The sequence below is a fragment of the Ovis aries genome, chromosome 15 (genome assembly GCF_016772045.2).
Source record: "Ovis aries strain OAR_USU_Benz2616 breed Rambouillet chromosome 15, ARS-UI_Ramb_v3.0, whole genome shotgun sequence".
Lineage (NCBI taxonomy): Eukaryota > Metazoa > Chordata > Mammalia > Artiodactyla > Bovidae > Ovis > Ovis aries.
Window position 1 is genome coordinate 47910746 of NC_056068.1, and position 13016 is coordinate 47923761.

General features: G+C 39.7%; 1 protein-coding gene across 1 annotated transcript; it reads left to right on the forward strand.

Moving 5' to 3' along the window:
• Positions 1–5085: 5085 nt before the first annotated feature.
• LOC101104931 (olfactory receptor 51B2) lies at positions 5086–6021 on the forward strand. Its single transcript, XM_004016238.4, has one exon. The coding sequence runs from the start codon at positions 5086–5088 to the stop codon at positions 6019–6021; it is 936 nt and encodes a 311-aa protein (XP_004016287.2).
• Positions 6022–13016: the final 6995 nt, after the last annotated feature.

The following is a 13016-nucleotide window of genomic DNA, read 5'->3' on the forward strand; positions in this document are numbered from 1 at the left end:
TTTTATGTCATAAGATTCATAACAGGATAATGTGCCCTAGAGTAAAATGTTTAAGCCATTAATGCTGAATATATACCAAAATTTTGAAGTCTGGTTATTTCCCAAAGTCTTTCTCTGTCCCTCATAATGTGTGTTCACAAGGCCTATAGTATATATATATATCTTTAACAGAAAATGACACCCCAAATTGTTCCCATTTGATTTGCTAACTTTGGTGCAGAGGTTCTTTCGCTGAGGAAAGACTAGATTTGGAAGTCACGTTTGCAGAATAGAAGCTGTGGGGAATCTATGGTTTCTGTGTGGTCACCAATGACTGATATATCCCACTTTCAGAGTTAAATTTTAGAGATGGGTTGCCTCTTTTATAGTGCTAAATTTGATGGCAGAAACCCCAGTTAATCTGGCCAAGGCCTTTTAAGTTATAAATCTTGTTAGTGAGCAAGACCCCAGTTACCTCACATGGATCTTCATTTCACAGTTTACTAAATTACCTGCCACATATGTGTGAGAGGATTGGGAGATTCAAATTTTAGTGGACCAGCATTTTTGGCATGCTCATTTGGGCGCATTGGAGAAGGTAATGGCACCCCACTCCAGTACTCTGGCCTGGAAAATCCCATGGACGGAAGAGCCTGGCGGACTGCAGTCCATGGGTTTGCAAAGAGTTGGACATGACTGAGTGACTTCACTTTCACTTTTCACTTTCATGCATTGGAGAAGGAATTTGCAACCCACTCCAGTGTTCTTGCCTGGAGAATCCCAGGGACAGGGAAGCCTGGTGGGCTGCCATCTATGGGGTTGCACAGAGTTGGACATGACTGAAGTGATTTAGCAGCAGCAGCAGCAGCAGCAGCAGCAGCAGCATTTGAGCACATAGAGGGTTTGGACATGAAGTGACAATATTCAAGCGCTCCTGAAGAGGTGCAAGAAGGCCTCTCACTGTTGGATAAGCAGGGTTGTTTTCTGTATGGAGGGAGAAGACTTTAGGCAACTGGTAGACTTATTGGTGGAGTTGTTCCCAAGCTTTGGTTAAGAAGTTGAGTGCTCTGCCAGTGAGAATGGCCATCATCAGAGTCTACAAACAATACATGTTGCAGAGGGTTTGGAGAAAAGGGAACCCTCTAGGACTGTTGGTGGGAATGTAAATTGATACAGACACCATGGAAGACAGTATTGAGATTCCTTAAAAAACTAGGAATAAAACCACCATATGACCTAGCAATCCCACTCCTAGGCATATATCCTGAGGAAGTCAAAATTGAAAAAGACACATGTATCCCAATGCTCACTGCAGCACTATTTACAATAGATAAAACATGTAAGCAACCTAGATGCACATTAACAGATGAATGGATAAAGAACCTGTGGTACATATATATGATGGAATATTACTCAGCCATTAAAATGAATGCATTTGTGTCAGTTCTAATGAGGTGGATGAACCTGGAGCCTATTATACAGAGTGAAGCAAGTCAGAAAGAGAAAGATAAACATTGTATACTAATGCATATATATGGAATCTAGAAAGATGGTACCAATGAATTTATTTGCAGGATAGCAATGGAGAAACAGACATGGAGAACAGACTTATGGACACTTGGAAGAGGGAGGAAGGTGAGGGTGAGATGTATGGAGAGCGTAACATGGAAACTTGCATTACCATATGTAAAATAGATAGCCAATGGGAATTTGCTGTATGACTCAGGGAACTCAAACAGGGGCTCTATATCAACCTAGAGGGTGGGATGGGAAAGGAAATGGGAAGGAGGTTCATGAGGGAAGGGACATATTTATATCTATGGCTGAATCATGTTGATGTTTGACAGAAAATAAAATTCTGTAAAGTAATTATCCTTCAATTAAAAATAAATAAATTAAAAAGAAGTTCAGTGCTCTGTTCCAGGTGCCTTCATTTTTTTTTAAGTTTTATGTATTTATTTATTTTTTACTGTGTTGGGTCTTCATTGCTGCACTGGCTTTGCTGTAGCTGTGGCAAGCAGAGGCTGCTCTTTGCAGTGGCTTCGCCTGTTGCAGAACACAGGCTCTAGGAAATGAGGGCTTCTGTAGTTGTGGCTCCCAGAGCCACAGGCTTAGAGTACAGGCTTAATAGCTGTGGTGCACAGGCTTGGTTGCTCTGCGGCATGTGAAATCTTCCTGGATCAGGGATCTAACTCATGTCTCCTGCATTGGCAGGCAGATTCTTTCCCACTGAGCCACCAGGGATGCCCTGCCTTTATGGTTTTTAAATGAATTTTTTTTTCAACATGATTTCCAGCTTCTTGAATTCCTATTAACTAAAGAATAGATAAATAAATTATATTTTTATAATGAATATTATAGTTAAATATGAACTAACTCCCAGCATGGATGCATCTTAAACCTGATATTGAACAAACAATAAAAATCAAACTCTTGTGTGAGTCTACTTAGACCAAATACAAAAATAGTCAAAACGAGTCTTATATTGCCTTTTAATCACTACATCCACCCAGAGTAACTATATCCTAAATTGACCACTTATAGACAGAATGACTGAAACAGAACAAGTTCTCTTTAACCTTTTCAACATCTAATGTGTAAAACAAAGCTCAGTGAAAAAGAGTCAATCAACAAATAATTGTTTATTAATGAATGAAGTAATTATCTTCCAGTGATCTTATGTTTACACATGGAATTATCCTTCAGTCAGCTAGGTCAGAAATACAGTTGTCATCTTTCCCTTAATCTACCATATGCAATCAGTTATCAAGTTCTATTCTTTCTAAATCATAGACTCTCTCTTTCATCAGCTTCTATCCAGCCCTACTGATAACAGCTAGTCACATCCCTACCAACACAGTTTCTCATGTAGATTACTCTTTCCTACTATTTCTCTTTCTTTTACCACCTCTTTTCCAATGTACTAGTCATATTGTAGCAAAGTGACCTATAAGCAATGATCATCTGATCATAAACACAGTCTTGTCATTCATTTAATGCAAGTTGTCATTAGGTGATCAGATTTATGTGATCAGAACATACCACCACAGATTCATTTTATGTCAAGCTTTCTTTCAGGTTTTGTTCTAATGATATTATAAATTTTTAGTGCATCTAATGTAGTATAAAATGATTTTTTTTGTTTAAAGTCATCATATTTTCTTTTGTTTTATGACCAGTGTAGATGTTTTGTTTGATTTAGTTTTGTTTTTTCTCTGCCTGAAACCAGTGCCAGTTCTAACCCAAACTATCATATCCCTTACTTGTCTCATTATCCAATTCTCAGCTTAAATAGTACTTCTTTGAGGAAGTTTTCCAGATCCCAGATACATCTTCTGTGCTCCCCTTATAGCACATTAACTTCCATGCAGTGACGATTGTTATGAAAATGTATAATATTTCCTTCCTAGCTTGCATTAGATTTTTAAGTTCTGCTAAAGAAAAGAACAAGTCCATCACCCTGAATTTGACACAAATGGGCAATAATCTGAGTATTAGCAAAGTAATTTTAAAATACAATATAAGATGTCCTTTACACACTAGGCTATTCACAGATCTGTTGAGGTTTCTGTGAATCAGAACTGATTTTCCCAAAGAAGCAGGAAAAACAAAGATGCAATTAGGATTTACAAATTCTTGGACTGACAAAGTCACATGTAACTCATGAGGGTAACTACTGGGAAGTCATGCATGGATTTCCTAAATCTTGATGCTGAGGATCCCGGGGTCACATCCTCACACCTGTGTGGCAATCCCACATGGGAAAGCCGTGGCATCCTCGTACCTGTATGTCATTTGAATTTCCACTTTCCTGATACATCCTTGGGGAACTATAGACTTGTAAACATTGTTTGAGTGGCTCATCTTCTCCCAGAATAAGAAGGAAGGGAAGGAAAATAAAAGACTCTCCCAAGTGGCTGGAAAAATACAACTCTGGGGAGGTGATTTCTATATACATAAACTCTCTAACCTGGACTGTTCAACAATTTTTGAGATGAAAGTGTCTGGCACAAATCTTCAAGTAAGACAGAAACAAGTAACTATTCCAGAAATAACACCATGTTATTGGGGAGTGCCAGGACCAGAAATATGAAATGACTCCTCTCCAAGCTGATGTTAGATGAAGTCAAGAGAAGATAGAAAGATTTTCCAGAGGTCTGCAAAATGGGGCATCCACTACCCTGGATGGTCAACACCTATAGCACAGATTTTTTTTTTTTAATTGAGACATGTATGTCAAGGTGAATTTGAAGTTTCTAATGGGGTATACATGGACATGCTTTAGAAAAACTGAATTTCTTTAGTCTAAAGGTGACATGTCTGCTCTTCTCCATTTACTGCATAGACTGTTTATGGCTTTTGTTTAGAATTCCATAAGCCAATAACATTCAATTTTGAAATGAAACAAACATTTTCTAACAAGAACTATCATGGTTGTGAAGCATAAAGTCAAGCTTAAATGCATTAAAAAATTACAATTAAGCAAAAAGAAAATCTAATGAAGCAATATTATTGCCCATTTTGATATATCTATATTTCTTTTTCGTTTGCTTTTTTTTGAGGGGGCCCATGCTGGATGGCATGAGGGATTTTAATTTTTCAATCAGGGATTGAACTGCACCCTCATAACATGAATTCTTAATCACTGGACCACCAAGGAAGTACTCTATCTTCTTTTTTGTTACTTTTATTCCTTCAAACATTTTCCAGCATATACATTAGAGTGGGGCCTCATGATCTTTTTTTTAATTTTTATTTTTACTTCACTTTTCTTTACAATACTGCATTGGTTCTGGCATACACCAACATAAATCTGCCATGGGTGTACACAAGCTCCCAATGAACATTTTAGCTATTAATTTAATATTATACATAATTTAGGAAAATACCATTATTCCTCTTCCTTAATACAGTCTATGCATCTGTATTATTCTTCTAAAAGAAAATAGTTGCAAAACTGCACATACACAAATTCATTCTTTTAACTACAAAGGGTATAATTGAAACCGTTGTGATATATTCCCACAAGGAGATATTACAAATTGAAAACTTTGGGTTTCTGCATAAAAGGTTTCCAGAAGGCTGCTCTCCACCTGTGGACATGCTATGTGGCCCAACACTAGTGAGGCCCCCTTCTTGCTGACTGGCTTCCCAGGTCTGGAGGCAGCTCATCACTGGATCTCCATCCCTTTCTTTGCAGTCTATATCTCTGTGCTTCTTGGCAATGGCACTCTCCTCTACCTCATCAAGGCTGACCGGAGTCTCCATGAACCGATGTACTATTTCCTTGCCATGCTGGCAGCCACAGATCTGACGGTGACATTAACCACAATGCCAACTGTAATGGGTCTCTTATGGTACAATCACAGAGAAATAAGCCCTGGAGCCTGCTTTCTGCAGGCCTACTTCATTCACTCGCTTTCCATTGTAGAATCTGGTATCTTGCTTGCCATGGCCTATGACCGTTTCATTGCCATCTGTACCCCTCTGAGGTACAACTCTATCTTCACCAATAATCAAATGATGAAGATAGGTCTTGGAGTACTAATGAGAGGCTTTTTATCCCTTTTGCCTCCAATTCTGCCGCTCTGTTGGTTCCCATATTGCCATTCCCATGTTCTCTCCCATGCCTTTTGCCTCCACCAAGATGTCATGAAACTTGCCTGTGCTGATATTACATTTAATCGTGTGTACCCAATTATTCTGGTTGCTTTGACTTTCTTCCTAGATGCTCTAATGATCTTTGTCTCTTATATCCTAATCCTTAAGACAGTGGTGGGCATTGCCTCTGGGGAGGAGCAAGGTAAGGCTCTTAACACCTGTGTGTCCCATATCATCTGCGTCCTAGTCTTTTATATCACTGTGATTGGTCTGACTTTCATCCACAGGTTTGGGACACATGCACCACATGTGGTCCATGTTACCATGAGCTACGTCTACTTTCTCTTTCCTCCATTCATGAATCCCCTCATATACAGCATCAAGACCAAGCAGATTCAGAGAAGCATTGTTTGCCTATTTTCTGTGCACAGTAGGGCTTGAACTTTTCTTTCAGAATTTTGGAAACTCCAGGATGTCTAGGCCTTTTATCAGAGTAAGATAGGCTTCAATTATTACATAAAGATACAAGCTAAGTTGAGGAATGCAATATAGATAGGTAATTTCTGCATGTGTGCTCAGTCGTGCCTGACTCTTTGCAAGCCCATGGGTTGTAGCCTACCAGGCTCCTCTGTCCATGAGATTTCCCAGGAAAAAATACTGGAATGGGTTGCCATTTACTACTGAAGGGGATCTTCCCAACCCAGAGATTGATTCCGCGTCTCCTACATTGGCAGGTGGATTCTTTACTACTGAGCCACCTGGGAATCCATAGATAATTTGTAGGTAGGTAGAATTTGAAGAGAGGTAATATTTCTAAATATAACAAATACTTCAATAACCAGGAAAGATAGGGAAATTCAGATTCCATATTTTTAACAAGTGTCAAGTAACAGATTAGAAAAGGTCAAGCTAGATGTCCAGTCCGGGACAACCACAGCCTGCTCTAAGGAAAGTAGGTAATCACAGCTTCATCTGAGGGCCATACAAAGATGAACCAGAGCGTGTGAATTGAGAACCATGAAACTCTATCTCAAAAGATGGCGGAGGAATAGGACGGGAAGATCACGTTCTCCCTCACAAATTCCTCAAAAGAACATTTCAACGCCGAGCAAACTCCGCAAAACAACTTCTGTAGGCTGGCAGAGGACATCAGGCAACCAGAAAAGCAGACCATTGTCTTCAAAATCAGGTAGGAAAAAATATAAAAGACGAAAAAGGAGACAAGGAGGTGGGGAAGGAGCTCCGTCCCGGGGAGGGAAGCCCGTCCCGGGAAGGGAATTTTAAGAAGAGAGGTTTCCAAACACCAGGAAACACTCTCCCTGCCGAGTCTGTGGCGAGCCTTGGAAACACAGAGGGCAACATAACAGGAAGGAAAAATAGATAAATAATTAAAACCAAGAGATTACAAGCCCACCAGTAACTCCCCCAGCGGAAAAGCAGCACAGACGCCTGCATCCGCCATTGGGAAGTGGGGGCAGGGCAGGGACGCGCGGGAGGCGCGGGCTGCAGAGCTTTGTAAGAATCGGGCACGAACGCCCCACGTTCCACCAGAACGATCTAACTTTGGCTAGCAAACCAGACTGTGGGATAGCTACCACGCGAAAAGCTCGAACATAAGACACCGCCAGGACCCAGCACAGAACAAAGGACAGAACGGAAAAAGCCGGCTGCAGACCATTCCCCGCAGGGACAGGCAGCCAGAGCCGTAAGGACTGGAAAGGGGCAATTGCAGACCTGGAGAGACTTTACTTACCTAACTGCAAGCAGGCTCCTTTGCTAAGACTTCTGGGGGTGCTGGACAGTCACAGTCTGCCTCACGGGGTGTGCCAGCGGTCCACCCAGAGAGCTGAGCGGCAGCGGCGGAAAAGGTGACAAGCCGCGGCGATTGCGCTCGCCAAACTCCTGAGCTACTCGGACCTGGGAAGGGCACAAAGCGCAGTCCCAGCCGCATTTGTGCCTCTGAGGGCTGCCTGAGGGCCGAACCTGAGCGGCTTGGACCGGGGAAGTGCACGCAGCCTAGGGCCGGCCCCAGACGGTTCCCGGCTGAGCATCGTAGAGCCGGAGCAGTTTGTGCGCCGCGAGGAAGGACAGGTCAAGCGGGGCAGAGATACTGTGTACACACGACAGTGCTATTTGTTTGCAGCATCCCCCCTCCCCACAGCGCGACTGAACTAGTGAGCCTAAAAACCAGCAAACAGAAGAAGTTAAACAGAGGGAACCACCTTGGAAGTGAGCCCACACGGCCCATAACATCAGAGAAGAGCCAGATATATTTTTAATTTTTAATATTTTTAAAATCATTCTTTTTTTTTTTTTGCCTTTTGCTTTTTTTTCTTTTTTTTTCCGAGCTTTTGTTAAATTGTTAAATCTTCTATTTCTCCTCTAATTTTTATTTCTATAACCTAGCATTACTTTTTTAAAAAAAAAAAAAAAGACTTTTTTTTTTTTTAAGGCAAACACCATATATACTCTTTGGATGGTTGTTGGTGTTTTGTTTTGTTTTTTATTTTGTTTGTTTGTTTTTTAATAATTCTTTTTTTTTCTTTCTTCCTTTTTCCTTCTGCTTTTCTTTAATATTGTATCTTTGAAAATCCAACCTCTACTCCAGATTTTTAATCTTTGTTGTCAATTTTGTACATTTAAAAACCCAAACTTCACTACCCAAGTTTACCTGAGAGCGAGATTACTGGCTTGTCCACTCTCTCCTCCTCTGGCCTCTCCTTTTTCTCCACCAGGTGGCCTCTGTCTCTTTTCTCCCCCATCTCTTCTCTATCCAACTCTGTGAATCTCTGTGTGTTCCAGACGGTAGAGAACACCTAAGGAACTGGTTACTGGCAGGATTTGTCTCTCTCCTACTCATTCCTCTCTCTTATCCTCCTGGTCACCTCTGTCTACTTCCTCCCTCTCCTCTTCCCAGTATAACTCTGTAAATACCTCTGAGCGGTCCAGACTATAGAGCGCACATAAGGAAGTGACTACTGGCTAGCTTGCTCTCTCCTCTCTTGATCTCACCACATCTCATTCCAGTTACCTCTAACTACCCCCTCCATCTTCTCTTCTCCTTGTAACTCAGTGAACCTCTCTGAGTGTCCCTCAAGGTGGAGAAACTTTTCATCTTTAACCTAGATGTTTTATCATCGGTGCTGTATAGATGGAGAAGTCTAGAGGCTACTGTGAAAATAAAACTGAAAACCAGAAGCAGGAAGCTTAAACCCAAAGCCTGAAAACATTAGAGAACTCTTGAATTCAGGGAACATTAAGCAATAGGAGCTCATCAAAGCCTTCATACCTACACTGAAACCAAGCTCCACCCAAGGGCCAACAAGTTCCAAAACAAGACATACCACGCAAATTCTCCAGCAACACAGGAACACTCCCCTGAGCCTCAATATACAGGCAGCTCAAAATTATCCCAATACCTTTGATGTCTCATAACCCATTACGGGTCACTCCACTGCACTCCAGAGAGAAGAAACCCAGCTCCACCCACCAAAACTCCAACACAAGCCTCCCTAACCAGGAAACCTTGACAAGCCACTGATAGAACCCCACCCAAAGTGAGGAAGCTCCATAATAAAGAGAACTCCACAAATTATCAGAATATAAAAAGGCCACCCCAAACACAGCAATATAACCAAGATGAAGAGACAGAAGAATACTCAGCAGGTAAAGGAACAGGAGAGTTGCCCACCAAACCAAACAAAAGAGGAAGAAGTAGGGAATCTACCGGAGAAGGAATTCCGAATATTGATAGTGAAAATGATCCAAAATCTTGAAATCAAAATGGAAACACAGATAAATAGCCTAGAGACAAGGATTGAGAAGATGCAAGAAAGGTTTAACAAGGACCTAGAAGAAATAAAAAGAGTCAAAATATAATGAATAACACAATAAATGAGATCAGAAACACTCTGGAGGCAACAAATAGTAGAATAACAGAGGCAGAAGATAGGATTAGTGAAATAGAAGATAGAATGGTAGAAATAAATGAATCAGAGAGGAAACAAGAAAAACGAATTAAAAGAAACGAGGACAATCTCAGAGACCTCCAGGACAATATGAAACGCTCCAACATTCGAATTATAGGAGTCCCAGAAGAAGAAGACAGAAAGAAAGATCATGAGAAAATCCTTGAGGAGATAATAGTTGAAAACTTCCCTAAAATGGGGAAGGAAATAATCACCCAAGTCCAAGAAACACAGAGAGTCCCAAATAGGATAAAACCAAGGCCAAACACCCCAAGACACATATTAATCAAATTAACAAAGATCAAACACAAAGAACAAATATTAAAAGCAGCAAGGGAAAAACAACAAATAACACACAAGGGGATTCCCATAAGGATAACAGCTGATCTGTCAATAGAAACTCTTCAGGCCAGGAGGGATAGGCAAGACATACTTAAAGTGATGAAAGACAATAACCTACAGCCCAGATTACTGTACCCAGCAAGGATCTCATTCAAATACGAAGGAGAAATCAAAAGCTTTACAGACAAGCAAAAGCTGAGAGAATTCAGCACCACCAAACCAGCTCTCCAACAAATTCTAAAGGATATCCTCTAGACAGGAAACACGAAAGGGTGTATAAACCCGAACCCAAAACAATAAAGTAAATGGCAACGGGATCATACTTATCAATAATTACCTTAAACGTAAATGGGTTGAACGCCCCAACCAAAAGACAAAGACTGGCCGAATGGATACAAAAACAAGACCCCTCTATATGCTGCTTACAAGAGACCCACCTCAAAACAAGGGACACATACAGACTGAAAGTGAAGGGCTGGAAAAGATATACCACGCGAATAGAGACCAAAAGAAAGCAGGAGTGGCAATACTCATATCCGATAAAATAGACTTTAAAACAAAGGCTGTGAAAAGAGACAAAGAAGGCCACTACATAATGATCAAAGGAACAATCCAAGAAGAAGATATAACAATTATAAATATATATGCACCCAATATAGGAGCACCGCAATATGTAAGACAAATGCTAACAAGTATGAAAGGGGAAATCAACAATAACACAATAATAGTGGGAGACTTTAATACCCCACTCACACCTATGGACAGATCAACTAAACAGAAAATTAACAAAGAAACGCAAACTTTAAATGATACATTAGATCAGTTAGACCTAATTGATATCTATAGGACATTTCACCCCAAAACAATAAATTTCACCTTTTTTCAAGTGCTCATGGAACCTTCTCCAGGATAGATCACATCCTGGGCCATAAATCTAAACTTGATAAATTCAAAAAATCGAAATCATTCCAAGCATCTTTTCTGACCATAATGCATTAAGATTAGATCTCAATTACAGGAGAAAAACTATTAAAAATTCCAACATATGGAGGTTGAACAACACACTTCTGAATAACCAACAAATCACAGAAGAAATCAAAAGAAATCAAAATATGCATAGAAACTAATGAAAATGAAAACACAACAACCCAAAACCTGTGGGACACTATAAAAGCAGTGCTAAGAGGAAAGTTCATAGCAATACAGGCATACCTCAAGAAACAAGAAAAAGTCAAATAAATAACCTAACTCTACAACTAAAGCAACTAGAAAAGGAAGAGTTGGAGAACCCCAGAGTGAGTAGAAGGAAAGAAATCTTAAAAATTAGGGCAGAAATAAATGCAAAAGAAACAAAAGAGACCATAGCAAAAATCAACAAAGCCAAAAGCTGGTTCTTTGAAAGGATAAATAAAATTGACAAACCATTAGCCAGACTCATCAAGAAGCAAAGAGAGAAAAATCAAATCAATAAAAATTAGAAATGAAAATGGAGAGATCACAACAGACAACACAGAAATACAAAGGATCATAAGAGACTACTATCAGCAGTTGTATGCCAATAAAATGGACAACGTGGAAGAAATGGACAAATTCTTAGAAAGTACAATTTTCCAAAACTGAACCAGGAAGAAATCGAAAATCTTAACAGACCCATCACAAGCACGGAAATTGATACTGTAATCAGAAATCTTCCAGCAAACAAAAGCCCAGGTCCAGATGGCTTCACAGCTGAATTCTACCAAAAATTTCGAGAAGAGCTAACACCTATCCTCCTCAAACTCTTCCAGAAAATTGCAGAGGAAGGTAAACTTCCAAACTCATTCTATGAGGCCACCATCACCCTAATACCAAAACCTGACAAAGATGTCACAAAAAAGAAAACTACAGGCCAATATCTCTGATGAACATAGATGCAAAATTCCTCAACAAAATTCTAGCAATCAGAATCCAACAACACATTAAAAGATCATACACCATGACCAAGTGGGCTTTATCCCAGGGATGCAAGGATTCTTCAATATCTGCAAATCAATCAATGTAATTCACCACATTAACAAATTGAAAAATAAAAACCATATGATTATCTCAATAGATGCAGAGAAGGCCTTTGACAAAATTCAACATCCATTTATGATAAAAACTCTCCAGAAAGCAGGAATAGAAGGAACATATCTCAACATAATAAAAGCTATCTATGACAAACCCACAGCAAACATTATCCTCAATGGTGAAAAATTGAAAGCATTTCCCTAAAGTCAGGAACAAGACAAGGGTGTCCACTTTCACCGCTACTATTCAACATAGTTCTGGAAGTTTTGGCCACAGCAATCAGAGCAGAAAAAGAAATAAAAGGAATCCAAATTGGAAAAGAAGAAGTAAACTCTCACTGTTTGCAGATGACATGATCCTCTACATGGAAAACCCTAAAGACTCCACCAGAAAACTACTAGAGCTAATCAATGAATATAGTAAAGTTGCAGGATATAAAATCAACACACAGAAATCCCTTGCATTCCTATACACGAATAATGAGAAAGTAGAAAAAGAAATTAAGGAAACAATTCCATTCACCATTGCAACGAAAAGAATAAAATACTTAGGAATATATCTACCTAAAGAAACTAAAGACCTATATATAGAAAACTATAAAACACTGATGAAAGAAATCAAAGAGGACACTAATAGATGGAGAAATATACCATGTTCATGGATTGGAAGAATCAATATAGTGAAAATGAGTATACTACCCAAAGCAATTTACAAATTCAATGCAATCCCTATCAAGCTACCAGGCACATTTTCACAGAACTAGAACAAATAATTTCAAGATTTGTATGGAAATACAAAAACCTCGAATAGCCAAAAGCAATCTTGAGAAAGAAGAATGGAACTGGAGGAATCAACTTGCCTGACTTCAGGCTCTACTACAAAGCCACAGTCATCAAGACAGTATGGTACTGGCACAAAGACAGACATATAGATCAATGGAACAAAATAGAAAGCCCAGAGATAAATCCACACACATATGGACACCTTATCTTTGACAAAGGAGGCAAGAATATACAATGGAGTAAAGACAATCTCTTTAACAAGTGGTGCTGGGAAAACTGGTCAACCACTTGTAAA